We start from the raw sequence: 26,498 nt of genomic DNA on the forward strand, positions 1-26,498 counted from the left end.
ATGCTGGAGTAACTAAGCATCTCCAGGACATACCATTTCTTTTTTTTTTTTTTTTTGAGGAAACTAGGGCTTTACTTTTCAAATCTAGTTCTACTAGAAACAGAGAAATTTCTAACTAAATGTTTCATTGGTAAGATAGGTCCTTGTTGACATTTAGATTTTGATTTAGATTATATTTAGGCCATTTAAGTTTCGATCCGCTATCTAGATTTTTGATCTCGACCATGCTTTTATGAGGGGTCTAGGGTATCAGCGAGCTATGCATATTGCACATATACTAAAATAAAAAGGTCGAACCATAATGACCGCATGCCTGTATGGTATCATTGGTTCAATCTTGATTGGAGTCAGGTTTTTGAAGGTGAGATAGTTTTCTAAAATAGAAGATGGAGATTAGACCCATGTACTTTTTTAAAAAAAATTGAACTGCAGAAAACAGAAGTATAGTGTCAGAATAGGGAAGAGAGTTAGTTGTAAACAACCCAAATTTCTGAGAGTTTAAACACCCTAATATAAGTCGGCAACAATTTTGACGAAGTACAAATAAAAATCCCATTGGAGCGTCATCTTTTATGAGGAAGAGGAGGCTCAGCCGAGTCGCGCTTGGGCCCACGGGCCATCAAAGAAATCCTAGTCCACCAAGGAACCAAGCGGCCTCGGCCTCGCCCTCGCTTTCCTCTCCGTGTCCTCCCCCCACCACCCCCCAAATCCCAATCCCTAACAACCCCACCCTTCTGTACCGTCTCCTACCCAGGCTGCGCCAACCCACCCACACCCTCGCCCGAGGAAGGGATCCAGATCCAGCCCTACTCCCCGCTATCTCGCCTCACCCCACCCTTTCCCCCATTCGCCTCGCTTCCAATCCATCCGTCTCCAGCCAGCAGGCGCGCCATGGCCACCCCGACCCCGACCCCGACCCCAACCCTCCACATCAAGTCGGCCGCTCGCAAACTCCCCATCAAGCGAAAGCCCTCTTCTGACCCCAACCCCACCCACGACTCCGTCCCCCTCGCCCCCAAGCTCGAACCCGATGCCCCCCTCCCCGCCCTCCCCTCCGACAACGGCTACGACTACGACGACGACGACGACGATGACGCCGAAGACGACGATGAATCCGAATACGGACCGGCCTCCTCCGCGGCCGGCGTCGAAGGCGGCCCCGGGGGCGCTGCGGCAGCCGGCGATCTGCGCTCCCCTCCCTTCAAGTTCCACCGGATTTGGTCCGAGTCCGACGAGATCCGCTTCCTTCAGGGCCTCCTCGGTTGCTGGTCCCAGGGCATGGTCTTCCCTCGCGACCTGAATCTTTTCTATGATCGTTTCTCGGAGTCGATGCCCCAGCCGTACACCCGATCCCAGCTCTCCGAGAAGCTCCGCCGTCTCCGCAAGAAGTTCCGTATCATGTCCGGCCGCATCGCCCGCGGCCAGGACCCTTCCCGCCTCGCTCCGCATGACCGCGACCTCCTCCACCTCTGCACCCGCCTCTGGCACCCTTCCTACGCCTCCTCCTCTCCCTTCTCCGCTCCCGATGCCGCCGCCCCCGGCAGCGGAGGCAACAAGCGCCGCCGCCCCAACCCCCGCGCCCCATCCGGCCGTTCCCGCGCCGAGGCTCCCCCTACCCCCCAGCTTTCACTCCCTCCCCCTCCCCCGCCCGCCCTTCCCTCCCTCCCCGCGCCTCCCACTCCCCCGCGCGCCCTCCCCGCCGAAGCCACGCCTCCCCCTCCCCCTCCCCTTCCCCTTTCCGTCCCCTCTGCCAACAAAAAGAGCCACTTTGACGATGCAAATCTGGTCGATGTTCACCCTGTGCTCGTAAAGGAGGAGCCTTTGCCGACAAACAGCGATGTTTCTGGCAAGGAGGGGCCTGGACATCTGGTGGCGAGAACCATCTTGGATGTGTTTGATGGGTGCCTGAAGGAGCTGCAGGCGACTCTGGCCCAGCAGGGGCTGCATGACCGCCCGGACTGCGATTTGACGTCTGTTTCTGAAGAGAGCGAGTTGTTGAGGAGGTGGCGGGAGCAGCGGGTTGCGGAGATGGACGTCCTGGCCCGGCGCTTGAGGTTGGTTCTTGAGAATGCGGTCAGGAACTGAACTGAGAGGATGGGTCGGTCGTTTTATTAGTATTTATTTGAACTTTCGTCATATTTTATTTCCCGTTTTTGTCTTGGGGTTCTGTACATCGTTCTACCTATGGATGTAGTTTGTTTATTTTCATGCTTTGTTAGCATAAGCCTAGTTTTGATGATTTTATAGCAAGTTAATGATGATCTCCGCTGATGACAGTGAACTGAGTGATATAGTCATTGTTTAGTTACTTGTTCTTCATTCTTGTGAATGCTTGGCTTTCTGGTGTCAATATTGATCACTTCTTTTTAGCGCAAAGTAGGGTATTGAATTTATCTATTTATGTGATATCGTTAGTGTTTACACTTCTTTGACAAACAAAGGCACCTAAATTGCAACAACACCAGTGAAAGGACGGTAAAAGCCCTTCAGTTTAAAGCATTAAAAAAGAAGCTTCTTTTTCTAACTAGTTGTTGCTACTAATCTATATTTCACTAGTATGAAATTATGAAACTGACGAATGAGGTTTATTGGACATGTTGGTCCCTTAGGTATCCAGGGAGATAGGTTCATAAACTTTTGTTTATGTCCGTGGATAACTTGGTATGTTATGGGACACTTTTGCATATGGAATAATTCATCTGTTGTAGATGATACTGTCTAACTTTAAATATATAATTGTTAGTAACTATCTTGGACTTGTTTGGCTTTCATCTTCACCACTAGTTTGTACATTATAAGATATTGCTTAGTCATCTATATTTGAATCTTAATTGGTGAGTTCTAAGGAAGAACATGTACAGAAGGGTTGACGCATTGATGCTAGCAACATATGTTAGAGCTAGTGATGACTGCAAGGATTGGTTATTGTTAGCTCAGTGGATCTACTTGTGCTGATGTGCACCCATCAAGTGGCAATTAGAAGCTTGTTGTCTCTTGGTGGCACTAGCATTCAGTTTGTGTGTTGCATGTGAGAGAAGGGTTGGATGATTGTGATTAAAGAAAGACGTTGTCTCGACAAAATACAATGGACAAAGAAAACTATGAATCGTAAGGCATGAGGAAGCCTAGGTGTGCACTAATCCATCTCTCTTACCTTTCTTATCACTTCCAGATGACTTATTTTTTATCACTAGCATTGCTACCAATCACTGCTCTGTTCACAGTTTTGCTTCACAGTTAGGAGTTGGTGCAATACACAAGGGGTAGGAGATTTTAGGTGGGGTCTGGGTATAATTCAGCCATTTCACAAGCACCATGGCAGCATGGGAGCAGTGACCTTGGTTTTCCCCTTTCAGTTTGTTTTCTTGAGAATCTCTATCCTTTTCTGTTTCCCTACTAGGTCAAATTGCAATTCCCAATATTTCCTTCTTTTTTTTTTCACTTAATAGGGCTCCATTAATGATAAAGCAAAGTGTCAACTTTTGTTGATGATAGAGCTAATCCCACCTTTGCTGTTTTCGTTGGACTCTTAATCATATGCTTAATCCCAATTTTCCATCTCACATGAGATGGTCGAATGAGCGCCCAACATTTTGTTGCCAACTTCACTTAAGAGATCACAAAAAATAATTTAGGAGCGGAGCCCCTATTTCATTTTGAAACAAGGACAAACTTTGTGGGCAACCAACACCTGAGGAGACTAGGGCTTTTCCTCTCTCTATCTCCCTCACTTCCTCCCACTCCCTCTCCATCCCTCTCGCTTTTCTTCTCTCTTCTTCTCCTTCGCCGGCTCTGGCTGTGTCGGTACAGCTCGAAATGGAATGGCACAATATCGTACTGTACTACCAGACAACCGATACAAGTCTGGTACAACGAATCTTAATTTTTGTTCTAATAAAAATTTCGTAGTGACTAAAATGCCCATAAACAAATTCCGTAAGCACATTATATTATTATAATAATATAATAATACACTACTATATCATATCTTATTATATTGTTATTCTATGCAATATAATATAATATATTATATTATAGTAATATTACATTACATTACATTATAATAATATTATACTATGTAATAATTTATTATCATATCGTATCGTATCATATCATAATATAATATTATACTATAATATAGTATTTATTGCAATATATTGTAATAGTATTATATATTATCTTATATGATACCATATCATATTATTATACCATATTGTATAATATTATATTACATTTTAATTGTAATAATATTAAATTATATTACAATATTATTTATAGTCACTAAACAGCAAACATCTTTTTGTAAAAGCTCTATTTCCAAAAACTCTTTAACAGCAACAATCTCGAACAAGGCCTCAGTGTCTGATGTGGATCTGATATGGGTATATACTTGGACACAGATTCTAGTGGTTGGATGCAAGTGTCCAGGTAACCAGGTTCCATTAAATATTTTTTTTGCATGTTTCTTTTGCTGGGATTTGAGATTACATTATCCTTGACTGTTTTGGCTGAAGTGACCTTTGACAGTTAGAGCTGAAGCACTTATCATTTCATTTGGAACTCAAAAGTGCTATAGAGAATTGAAGTTCATAAATGTGCTTTTGATAATATTAGACAGAGATATAATTTAAAAATAATATGTTTTGACTTGTGGGGATCACAGGAATTTGCAAAAATATGGTGGAAAGGTGTAACCTGAACTGGTAATATTGATGCTCTGCTTGATGTTTGGTTGCTCTCATTATTGCTTTGAAATTAATGGGGATGAATTTAGGTTTATGTGAAAGAGTTGTGAGACAGTCTGATAATTTTTTCCTATCTTACTGTTGATGAAACATGGACAAGTATTCATGTGCCAAGGATTGTTAAATTCCCTACATGTGATTATTGCTCACATGCAGTTTTGCAAAGTCAATTCCCTAGCTGATTTTTTGTGTTCCCTTTGGTGCTGAATCCTTCCCATCATGAGCGGTTGCTGTGATCTGTATACACAAACTTGAAAGCTAACTCTGTTGTTTCCTTATAACTATGAAGCTTATGCAAATGTATATGTCGTTGCATTCTGTTAACAGGTTTAGCTTATTATAGCATTAGAGATTTCTGCTACTTTGAGTTGATTTCTTGGAATTCTCTCTGTTCGCTGTTGGTAGGTGGGATGCAAGGCCATCTTCTATGAACATATTAGAGAGGATTTCCTATTGATGCTCGAGTGTTTTGTCATCTTGTTACTGATATCTGATAACTTCCAGCCAAACAGCTTAATATCTTCTTTGTCTAATTATGTTAGTTATAGTTAGAGAAAAATGTTGTTGGGTAGAGATGTAGCTGAGCTTCTTGGTGGTCAGAGATTTGATTCTTGTATTTCCTAGCATGGAATTTGATTCTTGAAATAGCTTGACATGTCTTTTTTTTGGTGAGACTTAACATCTGTCTTTAACATATATTAAGGACATCTGCCTGACATATGCCCTTAATTCTCGGTAAGACCATGACTAGGATTATGGATGATGTTCAGCCGGAGATGTTATATCCTCTCTTTTGTTGTAGATAAGCTTCCTGAATCTTGAAAACCACATCAATTTTTGAAAAATCCTTAACTGCAGTAGATAGTGAACTATCATTTGGCCCCCGATTATTAAGGGAAATCCATGGTGGGATCTTCACTGAGGGAAATCCATGATTCATGCCACTTTTGCTACAACCCACTCCCTTGACCTGCACTAACTGATGCTAACCAACTGCAGTTAATCACTGCATTCTTATGTCTATGGAAGCCATGCATTGGAAGCAGCAAATGGATGGATTATCAGTAAATGGTGTGGAGTCGCATCATAGGTCTCCAGGAAGAGAAATTAATGCTGTTTTTTCACTCATTATTGCTGGTGGTTGCACGATCAGTGTTTGGGAAAAAAGACATAAAACCTATAGAAGATATTAAGAAAACAAGAAGATGGGGTCAAACAGTCCCAACTTTGTTTGGGCATTGTTGTTACTATGTTTTCATGATGAAGATTTTTTCAATTATCATGTCTCATAATGCTAGAGTACATCTCTAGTTTGGTATGACTTGGATGTCACTCATCTTTTTTTTTGTCGTAATGCATCCATTTCTTGATATAATGGCACTTGGGACATTCTATTTCCTTGAAACAATGTTGGTTCGTTTATTCGTTTCTTGCCAGGGCAAGAAGTAATAGGTTCCTTTCTGGATATCACCTTGTGTCAAGCTTCCCTTCTAAGCGCCCCTCTATGGGATTAAGACACCATCCTCCAGCTGATAACAATCATTAGTCATCCAATTTAATGTTATCTTCTATTATTACAAGAACTTTGTCCCAGGTTACTTGTTTGTGACAACAGGTTTGATTTTTTTTCGTTTTGTTTTGTTTTTTTCCCTCAATCCAAACTAAGGGAACACCTTGGAAATGTCACGCCAAGCACAGAACGTCGGATACGATAAGCTGGTATTTTGGTAGCTTCCATTTATTCTTTCTGCGAGTGTTTCACTTCTCATATGATACATATATATTTTTTTATGCCTTGTTTGTGCACTTGCTTCAGATGTGGTTCCAATGATTTATTTATTTTCATGACATGTTTCTTTTACCCTTCGGTCCCTCCAAGGTCATGAGAGACTCCAACAATATTAACACAAGTTGTCCGTTCTTCCTATCAAGGTTCCAGCAAACTTTGATGCAAATGTTAATTTCAGTACACTCCACTTGGAATTCAGGGTAAGAGTGGGGGATTTTTTCATGAATATGTTTCATTTGTTGCTTGATATCAATTGAGATCAGGGTGGTCTCCCAAGCATAGGCAATTATGCTTCTTTTCTTTGCCCTCCCATGGGTCTTCACTTGATTTCCAGTTGATGGTGCTAATTTGTTTAGCTAGTAATATTCATTGATGCAAGAGACCTGGATTCAATCCCACACGCACCTCGATTCTAGGACAGGTTTCCACCTACCCTAATTCATAAGAATGCATCAGCTTTTTTGTCATAAATCACAATATCATGATAAAACTATTAAGTCTTGTCTGCTTCATCATGTAATTCAGAATGGTTATTTAGAAAGATGCCCACAACTCATTTGAATTCTTTTTTTTCCAAATACTCATAATTTTTTAATCTGGAGTATTCTTAGATGCAGGTTTCGTTTTGGACGTGCAGGCTGTTAGTAAAACTTCCATGAAAGGTTGTCGAGGCATGTTACAAGATGGGCTATGAGCAATGACATGCAAATCACCTTAAAAATCTTACATTAATCAATAAATTAGCACCTTTCTTACTAAAAAAAATCTAATTTAAACAATTTTCGATGTGCTGGAAGCTGCTGCAGTGCCTAATCAAATTGAAGCAATGCGAATCTTCAAATCCATTATTATTCATCTTTGGTAAAGCTTTCTTTCTACTAATACGGTTTTAATTAATACTCTGACACCGTATGGAAGGATATAAGAAATGGACCATACATGACCAATGATCACACAAAAGTCCGATCAAGATTCCGTTTGCTGACCTTAACTATAAGTTTTCTAATTTGATGCATTCATGAAAACATCCAACCCAGTCAACATTTTTTGTTTTTTTGTCTTTTTTTTTTTTGAGAATAATAATAGGTTCACCACCCTAAAATTACTTGAGTGAAATACTTGAGAACAGCTTTCCAACATCGGAAGCTAAAAGCTCCCCCTACTGAAAGGTGTTTCACCTGGGAACATGACAATTTGCAAACCTGATAAAATTCTAGACCCCAAGGAAAGTTCCCATGTCACCATAATGCTAACATGGCTCATTTTGATTTGATTTTTCCTGATAAACTGTGCCACGTTGACATGAGAAATTTAGAAGCAGTTTTTTTTTTTCTCACTCTTTTGTAAAATAGAAGCAGGTATACAGAGTGGAGTGTCGCAGCAGTACTCTTGATTCAATGAAGGACACCAACAACAGATTAGTAGTAAGTTGATAAGCTTGTTGTTGGATTCTTGTTCACACTGACGTCACATTGAGTTAGACATAAAGGAGCATTGGTGTCGCATTTGACTGAAAGGATCCTTCCCTAGGATTCCAAGTAATGACCGAAAATCTATTATTTTGGTCGATGTTAAACTATCGGATCTTCTTGGACTCTAGTGCAGTTATGAACTGATGGGTCTGCATGGACTGGGTAACGTAGAACTCTGGTGGGTCTGCATGGACTGTGTAACGTAGAATGTTCATGCGCAGGTCGAGACAACCGATGCTTGTTCAAGATCTTTCACAAGTCCACGAAATAACAGGTGACAGCCAAGGCAAAACCTTATATAAAATACTTGTATCCTGGTCCATGTCTGCATACGATTTGTGGACATGGGCTCTCTAACACATGGATTGAAGGTGATCGGCATGAAGGAACTAATGGAACCTGTTGCAGGCCTTCCGACCCGACAACAGCACAGTCCCAACCAACTGACGATAGAGAACGGCCCGCGTCCCCTATGAGATATTGTCCGCTCTGGGACTCCAGCCCGTGCGTCCAGCGCTACGGGAGGAATTTTTTTTGGCCCACGCGTCCAGCGCTGACGGAGGGATACCTGCACGGTTTTTCCCCACAAAAGGCGTCTCGTGAGGAAAGAGGTTTCCCCTCCTTATAAGGCACAGATCTTTCCGCTGCCTAATCGGTATGGGACTAAATTCGGCACCATACCCACAACATAGCCCCCCAACGGGAAGATCCTGGGCCGGCCTGAGCCAACGCAACCCCCCAGGCCCAGAGAGAGTTTCTATATGCGGGCGGGCCCTTACCTGGCGCGCCATTTGTTGCAGGCCTTCCGACCCGACAACAGCACAATCCCAACCAACTAACGACAGAGAGCGGCCCGCGTTCCCCACGAGGTATTGTCCGCTCTGGGACTCCGGCCCGCGCGTCCAGCACTACGGGGGGAATTTTTTTCGGCCCGTGCGTCTAGCGCTGACGGGAGGATACCCACACGGTTTTGCCCCACAAAAAGTGCCTCGTGAGGAAAGAGATTTCCCCTCCTTATAAGGCACAAACCTTTCCGTTGCCTAGTCGGTATGGGACTAAATTCGGCACCACACCCACAACAGAACCAAACTGGAAGATGATGAAATGCTTTTCTTGATAGTAACATCATGTTACAGGGTTTTTTTTTGACAAAATTGCATATTATAAAAAAATTCAGTTGCTCGATCATCTTGAACAACATAACCTGTGCTAACGATTTGTTTAATCTTTGTCAAAGCGAAAGATTATCACTCGCTCCCAAAATGCTCGCTTATGGAGGCAGAGTGATCCATGTTAATTGCAGCTTTATAAAAGTATGTAATTGACATAAGAATATCAGAGGTGGAAGATTTTGCTTTGTGTAGCTGCTCCAGTTCAAGTATTTGTTCAATTGAAGCACATGAGAAGAATATCACTAGACTATACTGTTCTTCAAGTTATCTGGTTGATCAAGTACGATATATTAAAAAAATACATGTAACTCAAAGGAAATGATCAGTTGGCTGACTTGGAGAGCAATGACATGCATTCCCTTTTAAGACACGCGAAAAGCCATCATGGCTATAACACCCTACGGTCTCTAACCATTATTCTCTAAAGAACTTGCGAGCAAGAAGTAATGGTGCAAATCATTACGCCTCAATTGAGAATCCGTAATTAGGGAGTCCAATCTGGTAGTCCAAAAGGATGATTTGTTTCTCTACGTAATAATTACCGTCGCCAAGCATCCGCTTTTGGTGGGGCGAAAGGCCTAAGAACAAGGGAACATGGATACCCTTTACCCTTAGGTTAGGACCAAGGACAGTTCGGAGTCCTCAATGTCCCTTGAAGGCTTGAAAGTTGGTTCTTGCTACCGAAAAAAAAAAAAGTTTGCTCCTGCTGCTTGCCACCACTTACTAAAGGGCTTGCCAACCATTAAATTTTATCAAAAGACTGATCGTAGTCCCATTATCAACTTCACTGAGGCATCCCCTTACAAGCGTTTATAGTGCGAAACACACGTAGGTCTTGAGGTCCAACTCGTTTGTGGATATTTTATTGTACTCTGGGAACAAGAGGCTTAGTTTGCTCATGCTTAAAGCCAAAGCAACAATCCAGGAACTTTAGATGCAGCTCTAATTGCTCCTCCTCCCTTCCAACCAACCTGAAAGCGAGTTCCATATGATCCTCGAAAGCAATGAGGAATGATGCTATACACCACTACCATATTTAGCCGATCCCTTGGTAGCCTCACCTTGAGATATGGGATGGAAGGCCGGGTGGTGCCGTCCGGACACAACCAGCAAAGCTCATGAAACTATGAAGAGTTTCAGGAACATCCATATTACCAACTAATCATGCAGTGGATATAAACAAATGGGACTCAAGTAAATATACAAACATCTTCATGGAGCTTGTCATCAAAGGACAGGAAACAATACACACGAAGTATATCCAATATATGGACTCAAAACCCATATTCAAAGAGCATCATACAGCTACAGGAAAAGAAGTAAAAATAAAAGAACAAAAGGAACTCCACTCACCCTACTTTTTTCTTTTAAGACTGCTGTACACCTTAACTTGGAGCTGGCAATGCAACTTTGTTCAGCTTTGGAAGCCATGATTTCTACCACACACATCATGACTGTCTGACTACCACCCTTCCCTGCCTCATCCACCATGCCCACAAAAAGGGAAAATCAAGGACAGGAGAAGCCCACAAAAACCAAGGGCTTCGGAAGGCAGACTATATCCCTGGTCTGCTTTCCACAAGACATCCCTAAAAGCAAACAATAGAAACAGAGAGAACCAGGAGACCCTTCCCCACTGGCATGACCAAGCATTCGCATGACACCATGTTCAGCCTTTCTCCTGTACCAAGGCTCTTCTTCTGTGCGACCTTAGCTTGGCTTCATTGCTGCGGATTGTTTGCCGCCAACTTAAACACCACCAATCGACTCCACTCAAGCAGCATGCATCTACCAAACAAATCATACTGAGTCAGAACATTATTGGGCTAAAAGATTTGAAAGCCCCACATAACTCCAGATTATTGTGTTCCTTGGTAGTATTTAGCCCCACATTAAAGTGACATTGAGGTTCTTGGTTCCATACATAGACATTTTATGAATACATGGATTTCTTTCTTCCTGTTTTTGAAGCATTAAGGATTGGAATAGATGTCAAATACTCATCGAAGTTCCATCTTGTTATACCTAACAGATCGTAAGTCAAGTAAGGAAGCAATGTAATCACTCAAGACTGTGTGCATAACAAGCGAAAAGATTAGAGAGATCAAGTCACCTTTGGTTTTGTGATGATCTAGGCTCATAGCAGAGCAAGAGCATCATCCGCATTCTTGACTCGAAGCTCCACACTCCTCAGATCACGAAGATGTTGTAAAATCTCTTGAAGAAGATCCATTCCCTTATCTCCTTTCTTCAATGAGCTGATACAATGCTTGAGAAATTCTCTATCTGCCTCGAGAGCTTGTAGCCTCTCATAGACATTGTCAACCTCCTCTGCAATTGCAAGCTTCATCTGCTCTTTTGGAAGCTTGGACATAGAATCAGTTGAAGCATCAGTCACTTCCTGCCTGGTGCACAGCTCACCTTCATTTTCCACATTAGCTGCATCAAAGAGAGGAAGAAGCCTCTTTCTTCGACAACCCGTGCTCCTCTGTTCACAGTGATGCTTATCCTTTGTATCCAAATCATCAGAGAAACCATTCAGGACATCATGTGCCTCATCACCTAAGGATTCATAATTCCCATTTGGCGCATGCCCATTTTCTTCTGAGAAATGCTCCATAGCTTTTACATTATCAGAGACTTCATCATCCAAGGAGAAAAGTTTCTCCTCCAGTGCCTTGAGCTGATCTAGTATGGAGAGCCTCTCTTCCTCAAAATAAACCAAGGTTTCATCAAGCGTAATTAGATGCTTTGCAGTGTCTTGATCTGTCCCAGAACTGAAAATAGCATCAGTGGGAGTGTTTTGATTGCTTTCATTAAGGCGGTAGGTGCACTCATCTCCTTCATGGAAATCGAATGAGAGGTCATCACTATCTTCAGCACTCGAAGAAGCAGAAGATGTTCCACTCCTGACACTGGTGTAATTACTCCTCACAAGCCTTCTTCTCTCCTTGGCTTCATAAAGAAGAACCTTCTTCCGATAAACCTCCAGTTCCTTCTCTAAATCTTGTTTCTCCTTCTCCCTTTTCATCATCAGCTCATTCAGAAGTTGCAAAGCTTCCTGATCATACTCTGATTGTTCTTCCATCATCCTTTGGTACTGCAACGCTTCCATCTGCATTGCAGCTCTCTCTCCTTGAAGCCTAGTTATCATCGCCATAGTTTGGTTTGCAGCTATGGCGGAAGCACTCCTCTCTTCCTCTAATTCAGCATATAATGCACTCAGGGCCTTGCGTTCTGCTTTCAGAGCAGATTTAAGACGATCTATAGTCAATGGTTCGCTTCCTTCAATCTCACTGGCAACACTTCCATCTACAGACTCGGTCCCAAATTCTCTCCTTTCAAACACAAACCTCTTATGTAAACCATGAATACCATCGATATAAGTTGGCGTCTCCAGTGCTCTCTCCTCTTCAACCTCATTAAGCTCTGCAGACATAGACAGGCGTTCTACACTCTGTGCAATGGTAACCACTGGTCCAGTTTCAGTTGCTGCGGTTTCAAACAAGAAATTGTGCTTAGGACCGAAAAATTAGAAAGATATAGTAGATGATATTAGAGAAATGAACTGAAGCTTTGAGTTACCTTGGTCTTTACCAGTGGCTTCATTGTAGCTTTCTGAGTGTTGATCTTCCAAGCTCACTGACAGAGGAATTAGTTCATGAAAATGGGCCTGATCAACATGCTCCTGGTCACATAATTCACTTCCTCTCCATATCTCACAATTAGCCTCCATGCCGACCAGCTCAGTATCTTCTTCAGAAGCTGTATTTGTAAATCAAATCAATATCAGAAGAACATGATAGCCAAATTAAAAATACCAATTATACCAGCTCAAGAGGACAAACTTAAATTTTCTATGCTAAGAACGAACAATTTACCCTGTGGTCCAGAAGAATCTTCGAGAGCTACCGATGCCTCCACTTCAGCATCAACACTGTCTTGCGGACTCACTGGAGCTGTAATTTCTTGAGGAACAGCACACTGCTGATGATCCGGCAAAAAATCCCCTCCGGGCTCCCCGGCAGGAGGTAAAGAACACATCTCAACGGTATCGGCCTTTTCCATAGCTGAAGCCAATGCCAGTTTTCCTTCTGCAATGCTTCTGCTTTCAAAAGCCCTGGCATTTTCCTCTACTGCATCATTCCCAAGCTCTCTGTCATCTTCTCCATCAATCTTATACAAAATAGAGCTCTTCGTAGTAATGGAGTCGATCAATTCCAACGGAAACAGCCGCTCCTCATCTGTTACCTTTTCCACGCGCCGAGTCAGGACCTCCAAAGAAGCATCTTCATCCAAAAGGCATGTCTCGGAGAACTGAATTAGAGCCTCGCCTTCTTGCTCTTGCTCTGCCTCTGGTTCTGAAATGAGAGCACCCATATCATCCTCCTTCTTCTCCCTCTCATCAGTTGTATCGCCACCATCCCACAACGCCATCTTCTCCTCCTCCACACTTTCTTGATCAAAGAACGTAACTTTATCTCTTTCTTGATCAAAGATCGTATCTTTATCGGTCCTTTCGCGATCCTCTGCTATCTCCTCCACCAAATTCCCCTTCTGAGGATAATCCAGGACCCCCCAAGAAGAAGGCTTTAGGAGCAAATACGGCGAGTAGAACCCGCTCTCCAAGATGACACCGCAGCAAGAGCACCTCAGATCCTTCTCCCCTTCGTCGCTCCTCTTCATCCACGTCAGCAGCGCCACCGCCTGATCCGCCTCCGCCGGCCGCGCCGACAAGCAGTCCTCACACATGTCGCTGGCCTCGGCGAGCCGCCGGTGGTTGGAGCAGTAGCCCAGCCGGGAGACCTCGGCGGCGTGGGCTTCGCAGAGGAGGCCGTCGTAGGCGCTCCGGCCCCGGCCGGGCTCGAAGAGGTGGTCGACCCGCGAGCAAAAGAGGCAAGGGGCCTTCAGGCCGAAGAAGTCGGCAAACTTGCCGATCAGATAAGAAAACAAACCGTTGAGGAGGAGGAGGGCTATTAAGATCCACTCCAGGAGGGTATACACGAGAATCACTGCCATCCTGTTGGTGTTCTTGTGAAGCATGGTTGCAAACTTGTTAGCAGCCATCGATCCTTTCTTCTTTTTTTCCTCGATCTTGGTTTTGATCAGATTGGATTGAAATGAATTAGATTTGGAATGGGATGGTTCTGGTATTATTTACAGGGTAATTATTATGGAAGATAGAGGCGGAGGGAGGGTTTTTAATGGAGGATTGGAGATGGGAATATAGGAGGAGGAAAGGAGGAGTATGCCGAGGAAGGCTAGAAAGGTATTCAACTTGGTGAAGGAATAAGTTTTAGGTGGGGGAAACGAAGGAAGGGACCAGAAAAAGGAAGGGGGGGAAGAGAATGGATTGCTCAACACCGTGGAAAGGTTTATATTTGTTTTAGTTATTTTCTTTTTGGTAAGATGGATTAGCCTATATTTAATCTCCATCATTATGAAGCAAACACTTTGAATATATAATTGACTCGTTATGTGTATTTCTATGGATACTCTCATATTTACTAAATATCTCCTTTGTGGATTACTTCTCCACTCTAAGAAAGAAATAAAAGAAATGAACAAAGAAAATTAAGAGATTGGTAATGTATTTTTAGTTTTTTATTGGGTGATATTGGTAGTGTATATATAAAAGCACGTATATATGAGATAATATAAAGTTGGTTTTTGCAAAAGAGGTTGCATATAACGTTGCAAATATATATGGGGGTTGCATGTTGCCAAATATATATAGCAAAGTTACCTATTAAATGATGATAAATCTTATATCCAACCTATTCATCTTCCTCAGCTTTTATAATATCATAAATGATGATAAATCTCACTTGACCGATTTTCTCTTCATCTTTTTCGGCTTTTATAATATTATGAATGATGATAATCTTGTTTGACCGGTTATATATAGGATTGATAAATGTTGTATTTATAATATTATGCATGATTATAAATCTTATTTGATCGGTTTTATATAAGACTAATGAGTGATGATAAATTGTTAAATTTATGAGATCCCAAATCTCAAATCCCATTTGAAATATTTAATTTTACGTATGAACATCCTAAATCAAATTTTTAAAAGCCCGCAGTCTATTTAGTAAAAAAATCTTAAGATAAGTCAACTATTAATCTTCTCTTACAAAATTCTATATTTGAGTGTCTCGAAAAAGTTAAGAAACTTCAAATACCTTCATTTTCTATGCGGCATAGATTGAAGATATATTTATTCAAAGTAATAAATAGAACTTAATTGAAATACTTCTAAAAATCAATATGATAGAATATAAAAATTGATCTTCTCACTAAGATTGCATGTAGAATTGCCAAGTGTACATTATAGATTATCCTATATTCAACAAAATATTTTTAAGAAAAGGGAAAATGTTAACCTTCTCTTAAAAAAATACCATGCCAATGGATTAAAGAACTAATAAGAAGCTCCAATACGCTCATCTTCTTTACTTTTTTTCTTTTTCTTCCTTGCCACTTAGATTGCCTGTCTATATATCTGGAGTAATAAATAGACTCTTGATACGGGGGACAAAAAAATGTTGTAGGAAGTGGAATGTAAAAAAGCTGCCATGGTCGTGGGAAGGGTTCTACCTCTTCAACAATCCACATAGCCGTTAAGTACTACCAAACGTAAATATCCATTCATACTTACTATACAAAGTTCTCTCTCTATAGCTATTTAATATGTAGCCATCACTCATGTCCACGATTATACAGGCATTAGTTAATGATATGTGCAACATCTAACAAATGATGAAAATATTGTTATACTACGTATTATTTACCATAAAAGGTTATTTTTTTTGAAATCAATCAAAACTTACCAACAGTCACAAAATCTACGTACACATACCAAATACCGTGCAATGGACGGGTCTGCAGGTAGTGTATAAAAGAAAAAGGATAAAAGCAAACTCAAAACACAACTATTCATATTGTTTTACATGTCGGTACAAATAATACTATTATTTAAAAGAACAAGTGATATGCACTTGTAAGTCCAATGCTTGTCTCTCATCCAATGATAAATGCTTTTAGGAATAGAAACTTTCGCACATAATAATGACATAGCAAATATGTAGTTTACCTTCTTAATGCTAGTGTGCTGAATAATAAACTGCCTATTATCAGAGGTCTGCTCTATACATAACTATTCACATGTTGAGGTAACTGAGAGTTGCCTGCCACCCTTTTCATGCATTACAATCATGATTTCATGAATTTACTTCATGCTTGAGATTGTGAGTGGGAAACACCATCTTTCAGATTTCATTTCCATTTCTTCCTCTTTGACATGTTTTCCTTGGTTGGTTATGAGACATGCACAATGTATTTGTGAAGAGCAGTTTTTTGAATGTAAGCATCATAGAGGTAAGTCAATAGATAAATGTAGTTGCACAAAAAAAAAAGTGCTACCATTACAAGAATGGTGCCAGTGATCATCTCATGACAAGTAAGTAAAAGAAATACTAAAGTGAAAAATTAGTAAAAGAAGACAACAAAAGAAAAAGCCCTTCTTATGAATACAATATTGACAAGATAGCATGAAAGCTTGGCGGAGTAGAATCACCAATTCATCCAATATCTAGTATGAGTTTGAATTCAGATGACCGAATAAAACCTGGTGATTCGCTGGCTGATTGAATGGATCACCCAATCTCAGAGTTTGTTTACCAGCTTTTGGAGTTTAGCAATACATGGAGTTATGGGGAACTGCACTGGAGCTGTCAACAGAGAGGGAGTTAATTAACCAGAATTCGCTGTGATGGTGATCTGAGATTCAGTTGGACAAGATAAAGTCCAGGTATAGTGCGAGTGCCTCCTCCCACCCACCTTTAGCTTTCGGCCTCTTCTTTCGACCGTCCTCTAGCTTTGAAAAGTTCTTGGCCGCACGAAGTTTTATTACATGTTCCTTGAATCACAGCCCAAAGGTGACCCACCCAAAAGAAAGAAGCATGCTTGCATAAAATTTCACTCAATAATCATCTAAATGGCTAGAGGATATCATGGCCAATGTCTTCCATTTTTAGTCTAAGAAATAAGACAAATGATTCAAAATCAAACATCTTTGCCGCGTAACTGGAGAAAGACTTAATATAATTTTATGTATACAAGGAGTTTTATTAAGCTTAAGCGTGTGGGCACACCAACTTGGACATTGGTGAGGCTCTCCGAGGCATCCAAGGAACTGACGGCAGCCAAAAGCAGATGTGGTGACCCACAATAAATGGTATAAAGAAATGGGGATATATATGAAACAAGAGAAACGCATTAAGACCCGTCAAAATTTCAGTTGATGATATCGACTAGTATAGAATTAGCATGAAGGTGGTGGAACTAGAAAAATCTCAATCACAATCACAGGGGGAGGAAAGAACTGGCAGGTGTAAAGATACTGTCGGAATTGCTGCTTGGGATTGTTGAAGTGATCAAATATTTTCTCTTTTCTTTTTAGATATAAGTGGATTGTTGAGAGGGGAACATATATCAATCTTGTTGGCTTAAGATTCTGTAATTAAGAATGACCAAGATTATGATATATGTGATGCAAATGTGGGCTCCACAGGGTACAGCAATTTCAAATATGGGGACTCGACCTTTTCAACTAGTTTGACTTGAGGAATCCTACTCCTTATACGACCGCTGTCATATATAGATCTCTCTAATAAGACAGCTGCGATGCGATTGGTCGCGTTGTTGAAAGATTAAAAAGTTTGTTGGATCGTGTTTTGTAAGATTTGAGAGTTATATCTAACACTAAGATGTGAAGCTGATAAGTGCGCTATTTGATCTCTCTTTCTCACTGTGTGCGTGTGAGGGAGAGCGAGAGAGCGAGAGAGCGAGAGAGAGAAAGCTGGAGGGAAGCCCACCGGATTTAATCTACAAGAAGGGGCAAATAGGAGGAAGAGTAGAGAGTAGAAGTAGAAATAACTATAAGATAAGCAGAAAGAAATGAAGCTATTTAGCATCATTTTGATAGCAGCCCAACTTTGAGTGTTATTTTCCTCCCTTCCTTCAAAAAGTGAAAACAAACAACCCAAGAATTTTAGAAATACGGCATTCATGATCTGATGTCTTCGTGAATTTTGATGAGTGTCAAAATTTGACAAATCATGCATGAATAACAAGTCAAATAGGTTCTTTATTTTTTTATTTTATACTTGGAACATTTGCTAATAGCTTTATTTTGCCCCCCCATGCATCATCTCATTGAACGGACTGTTTTAGACCCCTATCTTATATCTAGGATTTTTCTTAGGAGTGGAGGTTTCACTTATTTTGGACAGCATCATGGTATTGATGTATCAAGGATGCTTGAAATCAGATTAAATGAAGATCGTGATTTTCCTCTTTCGATTTAATTTTTTCTTTTTGGTACCCACCTTATTTTATCTCAGTTTTCTTAATCATATGTATTAAACATATTAATATTGTACGAATTTAGATTAACTAAAGGTTAATTCATCTCTTTCGTTTTATCTTGTTCATATTTTAATGCAATTTTTACTTTTCATATTTAATCATTTGGCAATTGAAGTCCTCGAATCAGTCGCAAGATTTAAGAAAATAACAGACATGCCTCTAATTGATCCAAATCACAATCAATAATACTAAAAAAGGTTAAAGATGTGAAAACATTTTTTGGCATCGACAATAGTGTTCTTAGTGATTAATTTACAGTGCCTACTATGGCTATATTTCAAGAAGTGATTTGGCATTTATGTGAGAATGAGGTCGAGTATGATTATTTAGTAAAGAATTATTATGATTCAACCACTAAAAGATTTAAGTAGGAGATCAGTTCTCTAATATTCTAGAATGTTTTTTTTTTTGAATGTCTTCTCTGAAATTAATTCCCTATATCAAAATGTCCATCAGTTGTATTTCTCAAACATTTGAGTAAATGGATGATCTGCCATGCGGTTTCCAAGTGATCACAGGGGTAATAAAAAATCCCAGTCCACTGTCCCATGCATTGAAAATAAAGTCGATCCGATTCAGGAAGAACCGATCCAACGATAGGATCTTGGAAGCAATGTGTCGCTACCAATTTGTTTGTTTGTTTTTAAACAAAGAAAAACCAATGGAATTTTTCAGAGTAGAATGGTAGGGAAGGTTGCAGCTAGGAGTTTGGATTTTTTTAGATAAGTTAGCTCATTAATTCATCTAATTATTATTTTTTCCTTTTGCATTAGGTAACTTCAGTAAGTTCAGGTGTGACCCAAGACTTGGGTGGCCTTACTATAGGCCTGGTTCGGCCTGATGGGCACTTAATAAATGAATGCCTTATTTTAGTTTTTAAAGGGTTCTGCTCCTACCAGAGCTAAAATTATCCTCATTTGAAACCTTGCAGCACCTTGCAGAAAAACAAACAAGAAATGCTTTCCGCGAGTAAGTAGGGTTCTATTATTGGCCTGCTTAATGAAGGAAATAAACTATCCCTTGAGATGGTACATGGAAGAGGCAACTAACTTTGTCTAGTAGTCTAGTTCCACAACTCATCTTCTTCTTTTTGTTCTTTCTTTATTTTTTTTTCTTTTCTCCTTTTTTATTTTTGAGAACCAACTCCACAATTTTTTTTTTTTTGGTTGGTGAATCAGTTCGACAACTCATCTTTTTAAGAATCTTCAAGATACGATCTATGCAAAATACCAGTCATCTTTGCTTATACTGTTGTATGATACAAAATTAGTGTCCATGAACATTTAAATTTCAACACCATTACCAGTCATCTTTGCTTATACTGTTGTATGATACAAAATTAGCATCCTTGAATATTTAAATTTCAACACCATCAAGGAGAAATGATGAACTCTAAGGATGCACTTGGTTCATGATCAGAATCAGAATCAAAATGGTCATATTTTCGAATATATTTGGTTCCTGATTGAGATCCAAATCAGAAATGAAATCGGAATGGGATTTAAATATTAAAAGAGTTGTGAATGAATTTTGGAGGATTGAATTATTTCTATTTTTTATTAAAATCGAAATAAAAATATAACTTCATCCAACCAAATAGCTGAAATGAAAGTCACTCATTCCCATTCGCATTTCATAGGCTAACTTTCTCTAACCAAATATATCCTAAATTTTAATAATATATTATCACAACATAATAGACCTCTTTTATTATTGTTATTTATTATTATAATAAAAATAACAATCTTCCTATGCCACTTCAGTCCTCCTTGACCAACTTTATTTGCAAATTAACTATGGCTGCTATAGCATTAACAGATAATAATGGATAAATAAGAGCATTATATGTTTAAATCCTCGTTATTAGTTTTTTATTTTTGATTGTTATTTTACATAAAATGAAACGGGTAACGTTCACTATAACGGCCATAAAGCCGTTATACATGCTATTATTGTAAACGTTGCTCCAAGTTCTCCCGTTACTTAATCGGTACTTGGTATCTCTATTATTTTAATTATTTCTTTATTGCGTGCAGGGCAAGCTGGGCGCCGGTGCCGTTGCCACTTGCCTATATATAGAGCTCTTCGGAATACTTTCCTTCGATGCGACTCGGTGAGTTGGGCGGGGACGAACCACGGCACCGCCCGAGGACGAGAACGACGAGGAGGAGGTGCGGAGGCGTCCCTCGCCGGAGACTACAAGAAGGAAGGCAAGCGATCCATCCCCCTTCCTATCTTCTTGCGTTGTCTTTGTATTCTTATGTGGTTCTTGATGTTTTTTTGGATTTTGGCGTTACTTGTAGCGATTTCACCATTCTTGCGGTTCTTGATTCTAGTTCGGAGTCGGTGTTAGATAGTGATTTCCCTTGTTCCTGTTCTCTTTCTTTTTTCGGTTTCTAGAGAGGGTTCTTGATTTTTAATTCGGTTTTGATTGGTTCTTGATTTCCTGTGGTGATTATCCTGTAATTCTATACCCTAGTGCAATCTGTAGGGTTCTAGTTTTGTGATGCTCATGTAGATGTGGACCTTGTTCTTTGTGAATCGTTAAAATTCTTGGGGTTTTGGCGATTTATTTTCGTCTCTAGAGTTCGTTTGCGTTAATTTCAGTAGACTTGGCTATCATGGATTTGGATTTTTTTTTTCCTTCCATTATTCAGGGTGACCTTACCCTCTACGGTTGATAGATATTACCGTTACTATGATCTTAGATCATTGTTTTTGACTGAATTGTTCCCATGTCGAATGGTGTTTAAATTCTTGTACAGATGGAACTTCTCTATGATTTTCTTACCCCTAGTATATAGTCTCTTTCAGATAAATATTTTGGTGGTTGAGGTGTTTTCTAGGGATCAGAGTTGGAAAAGTATATAGTCTCTTTCAGATAAATATTTTGGTGGTTGAGGTGTTTTTTTTCCTTCTTGTTATCTGTTTTGAGTTACAATGATGCAAGAATCCTGATTTTTCCTTGAGGTACAATTGTTGCATTTGAAAGGATGTTTCTTTCTGATCTTGTAACTCATCTGGATTTTGATAATCTTTTCTTTCCTTTTGATTGATGACTGTGATGAATTTTTAATGTGGCTTCCATTAGTTATTTCAGTTTTGAGTTGGATTTGAAGTTCAAGAATATGTAAACATTTCGATATTCATTCTCTACGTTGTTCTATTGCTGATGCTTTTTGAAATATCTCATGATAGTTTAATTTGGTATTTCTGGTCGGTGACGGTGATTGAAGCAAAGATTTATAATTCACAGCTTCATCCTTGTCTATTATGGTGCATAATGATTCCTCCATAGGCCTCGCTCAACTTGTATGTAAGTGCAGATATTAATTGCGATTTCTAGTCTGCTTTATTTTTTGGCTTATATACATGTGCAGTGTTAAGGATAGTTTATTTGGTACTTTTAGTTGGTGTCTAAGGCAGAGATAAGTAAATTTCACATTACATGGGATCTGCCCTTTTGATTAACTTTGTTTAATGCAGATATTGGATGTAGTTTTTGTTGTCAAATCACTGGACTTGTGGGTGAGTGATAATCTCTTATTGGGCTTGTTTCTCCATTATATTCTGGTGATAATCCTCGAAAAAGCTGATATGATCAATGTTTAAAACAATTTCATCAGATCTATCTGTTCTGCATCAATATTTTGCTGTTGATATCTATATCTATCTGCAGATGACAAATTAGGACTTCCGCAGAGAATTTTGATGAGTTGCTGCTATAGGAATCTTTTGCTGTCTTGCTCTTGAGCAGCGGCATGTTTATTAATTGAAGCTGAAGGATGTAGCACTGTATTTTATTCTCTCCAGCAGTTCTTGATGTTGCAGAATCTATATTTTCTTTAGAGCACATTTTAAGTGGGCTTCCAATATCTTATAGTGTCACTTTAGTAATTTAGACTGTGATCAAATTATATGATTGAAATATTTATTATTAATATATCATTCAGGGATAAGGTTGTTCATCATATTTGTGGTACCTATGGGTATATGTTTCCCTTTTATGTTATTTCGAAATGTTATCTACTGCTTAATAGGAATGTTTACTACACTATGCTTTTAAATAAATACAGAAAATGAGATAGATATTGTAAAATTTTTAAAGACATCATATATATATATATATTCATAAATAAATGGATAAAAGGCCATTACCCAAGACTTGAACCCATGCCGTTGCACTTGCCATCCCAAGCCTTTTACCATTGCACCAAGCAGTGGCCCTTTCATGTGTGTATATATATGTTTAAAAATATAAATTATAATGTATAGTATGAGGGATTTTAGGCAGCTGTGCCTCGCTTCCTACACCCATATGCCATGCTCTGTGATTGGGGAGGAAAACTAACAAAACAGTACCTAAAAGAGAAAAATAGAAATCATATTCTACCTATTGCTTGTTTTCCTCTTTATTCCTTTCTGACTTAAACGAATCTCTGAAATTCTGCTAGCTTAGTCTCTCTTTATTTATTTATTTTTTGCCAAACTACCCTCTCCTCTTAGTTCCTACCATCACATCCTTGTTTCAGCCCATTCTCTTCTCTCTTCAACTTTCTTTGCATTGCAGCCCCATATCCATTTCAAAGATAATGAGGCTTCTTTGTGCTCAAAATTGGAGGCAACAAAGTGAAATTAACAACACTGCTTTGGGTTGGTTCTCTGCCAACCCTAGATGGGATCTTCTTAAGGTCTTTATGTTAGCTCTGAGCAAAAATGATACCATATGTCCTAATTCAATGCTATTAGCAAGAATGAGGATCAAATTTTGAATATCAAAATCATAGGGGATGGGCCAAAGTCATAATTGTAACTAAGCCACCTATAAGAGGAGAAAGGGGGATTATGACTTGTACTTAGGAGGGAAAAGGGAGTGGAAAGGGGTTTTCAGGGACAGTACTGGAACCACATTTGTTGGTTTCTAGTCTTGTCAAAAGAGCTGCCCAAGTGTTAAGAGAGGCTCAACTGCTTAGGTGGTGGTTGAGTGTACTCTCTTATATTGAATAATATATATACTCCATTTCTATTTTATATTTTCTCACTTCATTTTTTTATCACTGAAATAATCTTATTACAATTATCACTGAAATAATCTTAAGTATATTATAAATGAAAATAACATTACCGAGAAATGATTAACTTTGATTATTCCCCCATCTCTTGATTACTCATTATCCTACACTCCACCAGCTAGAGGCTGTCGTGGAGCCCTCTAATAGCCATTCAATGCCCACAACCCTTCACTAGACTGTTCATAGTCATTTGATTGCCCAAAGTCTCTCAAAAGTTTTATGCCAATACTTACTCTTTTCCTTTTTTGTTCCTCTTCTCTTCTCATGTTATTCCTCTTCTTCTTCCCTTTCCCATTAAAAGATCCTTTTCCCTCCTCCTCCTCCCCTTCCTCTTCTTCATTTTCTTTCCTCCTTTTCAATCCAATTTCTATATGTTCTATATTTTATTTGCTTTTTGCTATTTATGCTTCGTTTTCCTTCTTGTTGCAATATGTTTTCCATGGAATGAAAAATGGGATATTAATTGTAATTTATGAGCTTTAGATTTTTTTCTTAGACTTGTTGTATTTGTACTTTTTAATTTAACTTTTAAGAATTTATTTTTGTTATTATTTATCACATCTTATATTTGACTTGTTTGGTTAACATAATGAGTTATTTTATATCTTGATCCATTTCGCCCTTTTAAACGTTGAGTTGCTTGAGTCACTAAGCGGTCTGCCTAGGTGCTTAGGCGGTGCCTAGGGAGTTAGGGTCCCTATTGAGTAGGAGCAGCCTAGTCACCTTGATTACCTTGACAACCTTGTATATTCACTTTCACAAATTCTTTTTTTTTTCGGTATCTTTTTTATTAACAGAGTCTTTTGTTTGTTTGATACATTCTCTTTTAAATTTTCATGTTTTAAGTTTATTTTAATTCATCTTTATTATCTATTTTCTAAGTTTTTTAAATGTTTTGTTTTGTATATTTGTTTGCAGTATATGTTTATTTTAATACTTTACAGACTCATAGTTATATTTTTTTGTTATTCTATTCAGTTTTATTTTGCTTGAAATTTATTTTTATTTTTAAATTCAGTTATGTTATAGTATTTTTGATTTTTGTTTATTTCCATCTTTATTTTACACTATTGCAAATTCATATTTGTACTTTAGTGTTTATATATTCTCTTTCTAAACTTTCATGTTTTAAATTTATTTTAATTCAACTTTATTATCTAGTTTATAAGTATTTTTTAAATGTTTTGTTTTGTATATTTGTTTGCAATATACATTTATTTTAATACTTTACAGATTCAGATTTATATTTTCTTTTTTATTCTATTTAGTTTTTATTTTGTGTTTACTTTATAAGCTCAATTTTCTATTTTCTTTTTGCGATCTGGTTTCCTTCTTTTTTTTTTCTTTTCTTTTGCTTATCTTCTTCACTTTGACATATTTGATTTTGTTAGTTTCTTTTTGTAGTTTCTTTCTTTTCATTTTTATTATCTGTTTATATAATTCTTCATATTTTTAGCTTATTTTGATTTTTCCATTATCTGGTTTGCGACCTATTTTTATATATTGATTTTGCATATCTGTATGGAGTGCTAATTTATTTTAATTTTTGTGGATTCAGTTTTATATTTTCTTTGATTATTCAATTAGTTTCTTTTATTTGTTCATTTCCCACTTTTGTATACTTTTACCAATAGGAGAATTACAGTAAAAAATCTTTGAAGATGTCAACAATTTAGCAACAGCCATTTTCCTGTGTAGGTTTCATATTTGGCATATTTAGCTTCCATAGCTCATGAAAACCATTTTTTCCCTTGAGCTGATAAGAAACTACAAGATTTATTACTCACCATTCTCAACTTTATGGTGCATAAGTCCTTTTTACCCTTAAGAAGGGCATCACATTTATTTGTGTGAGAGAGAGAGTATTGGTAACTTTTACCAAGCAGTTACCCTTGAAGTGGAATTATTATTCATTTTATTCTCTCTTTTTTGTGTAAGAGAAAAGGGATAGAGACTCTACCTGTGCTATAATTACCCAAGTACAAATTCTTGGAGATGCACTATCAAAGACTTGAATCTGAAACTTTTAATTGCCAAGCAAAGGAGTGTTAATCATGTTTATGCTAAACTTTTTTTTGGTAATTTCATATTAGGTTCTCTGAGATGTTTTTGAGACTGAGACGATTTTCTTGTCCTATAAGAATTAACTAGCCATTTTTTTTCAGATTTCTTGCATGTATAACGTTATAAATATCTGAAATTGCATGTGTACCCTTATAATTACACGTATACCCTTATAATTATCTTTTTTCCATTTATATGCTTAGAAATATCTGAAATTACGTGTATACCCTTGTAGATTTACTATTTATGCGTATATCTTTATAAATTATTTTTTTGCATGTATACCTTATAAATTATTTCTTTTTGCATACCCTTATAAATTATTTCTTTTTGCGTGTATATTATGGGTATGCATATAATTTCATATATTTATAAGGGTACATGCAAAAAGAAACCATTATAAGGGTACATATAAATAGTAAATTTGCAAGGGTATACAAAAAAAAATTATATGCATCAAGGTTTGTTAAACGGTACCGAGGGTTGTATCTGTTGGCGATCGATTCGGCTCGGTATGGGTTTGTATTGTGATATTTTGGGGCATATCGAAACAAGGAGAGGAAGGAAGAGAGGGAGGGAGAGTGGTCGCTACCGTCTTCGTTCGGAGAGAGCGGTGGTTGTGGAGGGAGTGGGCTCTAATTCTTGGCGGCAAGGACCTTTCCAATGATTGAAGGTGACCAGAAGGAGGAGGAGAGGGTCTTTAATGAGAGATCGAGTGACAGTGCGTTGGCAAGGGGCGGAGATCAGAA

The 26,498-nt window shown here is 38.7% G+C and overlaps 3 protein-coding genes across 5 annotated transcripts; 2 read left to right on the forward strand and 1 right to left on the reverse strand.

Moving 5' to 3' along the window:
• The first annotated feature begins 664 nt into the window (after window positions 1-664).
• LOC120111920 (histone-lysine N-methyltransferase SETD1A-like) lies at window positions 665-2,369 on the forward strand. The gene has a single exon (XM_039130173.1). The coding sequence runs from the start codon at window positions 892-894 to the stop codon at window positions 2,083-2,085; it is 1,194 nt and encodes a 397-aa protein (XP_038986101.1). The 5' UTR covers window positions 665-891; the 3' UTR covers window positions 2,086-2,369.
• Window positions 2,370-10,354: 7,985 nt separating this feature from the next.
• On the reverse strand, window positions 10,355-14,521 carry LOC103700876 (myosin-binding protein 3-like). Of its 3 annotated transcripts, none has more exons than XM_008782783.4 (4): window positions 13,060-14,521; window positions 12,776-12,943; window positions 11,292-12,670; window positions 10,355-10,966 (listed from the first exon to the last, which is right to left on the reverse strand). In XM_008782783.4, the coding sequence occupies exons 1-3, from the start codon at window positions 14,243-14,245 to the stop codon at window positions 11,316-11,318; spliced, it is 2,709 nt and encodes a 902-aa protein (XP_008781005.1). In that variant the 5' UTR covers window positions 14,246-14,521; the 3' UTR covers window positions 10,355-10,966; window positions 11,292-11,315. The 3 variants fall into 3 exon arrangements, with proteins under 3 accessions (XP_008781005.1, XP_017696929.1, XP_008780997.1); XM_017841440.3 differs by having other exon boundaries at window positions 10,355-11,203; window positions 12,764-12,943; window positions 13,060-14,520; XM_008782775.4 differs by having other exon boundaries at window positions 12,764-12,943; window positions 13,060-14,519.
• Window positions 14,522-19,108: 4,587 nt separating this feature from the next.
• On the forward strand, window positions 19,109-23,786 carry LOC103700869. The gene is made up of 5 exons (XM_026802474.1): window positions 19,109-19,133; window positions 20,650-20,823; window positions 21,870-21,925; window positions 22,100-22,141; window positions 22,293-23,786. The coding sequence occupies exons 1-5, from the start codon at window positions 19,109-19,111 to the stop codon at window positions 22,302-22,304; spliced, it is 309 nt and encodes a 102-aa protein (XP_026658275.1). The 3' UTR covers window positions 22,305-23,786.
• Window positions 23,787-26,498: the final 2,712 nt, after the last annotated feature.

This window comes from Phoenix dactylifera, chromosome 9 (genome assembly GCF_009389715.1).
Source record: "Phoenix dactylifera cultivar Barhee BC4 chromosome 9, palm_55x_up_171113_PBpolish2nd_filt_p, whole genome shotgun sequence".
NCBI lineage: Eukaryota > Viridiplantae > Streptophyta > Magnoliopsida > Arecales > Arecaceae > Phoenix > Phoenix dactylifera.

Bases quoted from the DNA above. Each gene is read 5' to 3' on its own strand.
- LOC103700869 (XM_026802474.1), top strand. From the start codon at position 19,109: ATGCGGTTTCCAAGTGATCACAGGG. The intron at 19,134-20,649 runs GTAATAAAAAAT...TATTGCGTGCAG, and splicing joins GTTTCCAAGTGATCACAGGG to GGCAAGCTGGGCGCCGGTGC. The intron at 21,926-22,099 runs GTATGTAAGTGC...TGTTTAATGCAG, and splicing joins CCATAGGCCTCGCTCAACTT to ATATTGGATGTAGTTTTTGT.
- LOC103700876 (XM_017841440.3), bottom strand. From the start codon at position 14,245: ATGGCTGCTAACAAGTTTGCAACCATGCTTCACAAGAACACCAACAGG. The intron at 12,944-13,059 runs GTAAATTGTTCG...TTACAAATACAG, and splicing joins AGATTCTTCTGGACCACAGG to CTTCTGAAGAAGATACTGAG. The intron at 12,671-12,763 runs GTAACTCAAAGC...TTGAAACCGCAG, and splicing joins AGCCACTGGTAAAGACCAAG to CAACTGAAACTGGACCAGTG.
- LOC120111920 (XM_039130173.1), top strand. From the start codon at position 892: ATGGCCACCCCGACCCCGACCCCGACCCCAACCCTCCACATCAAGTCG.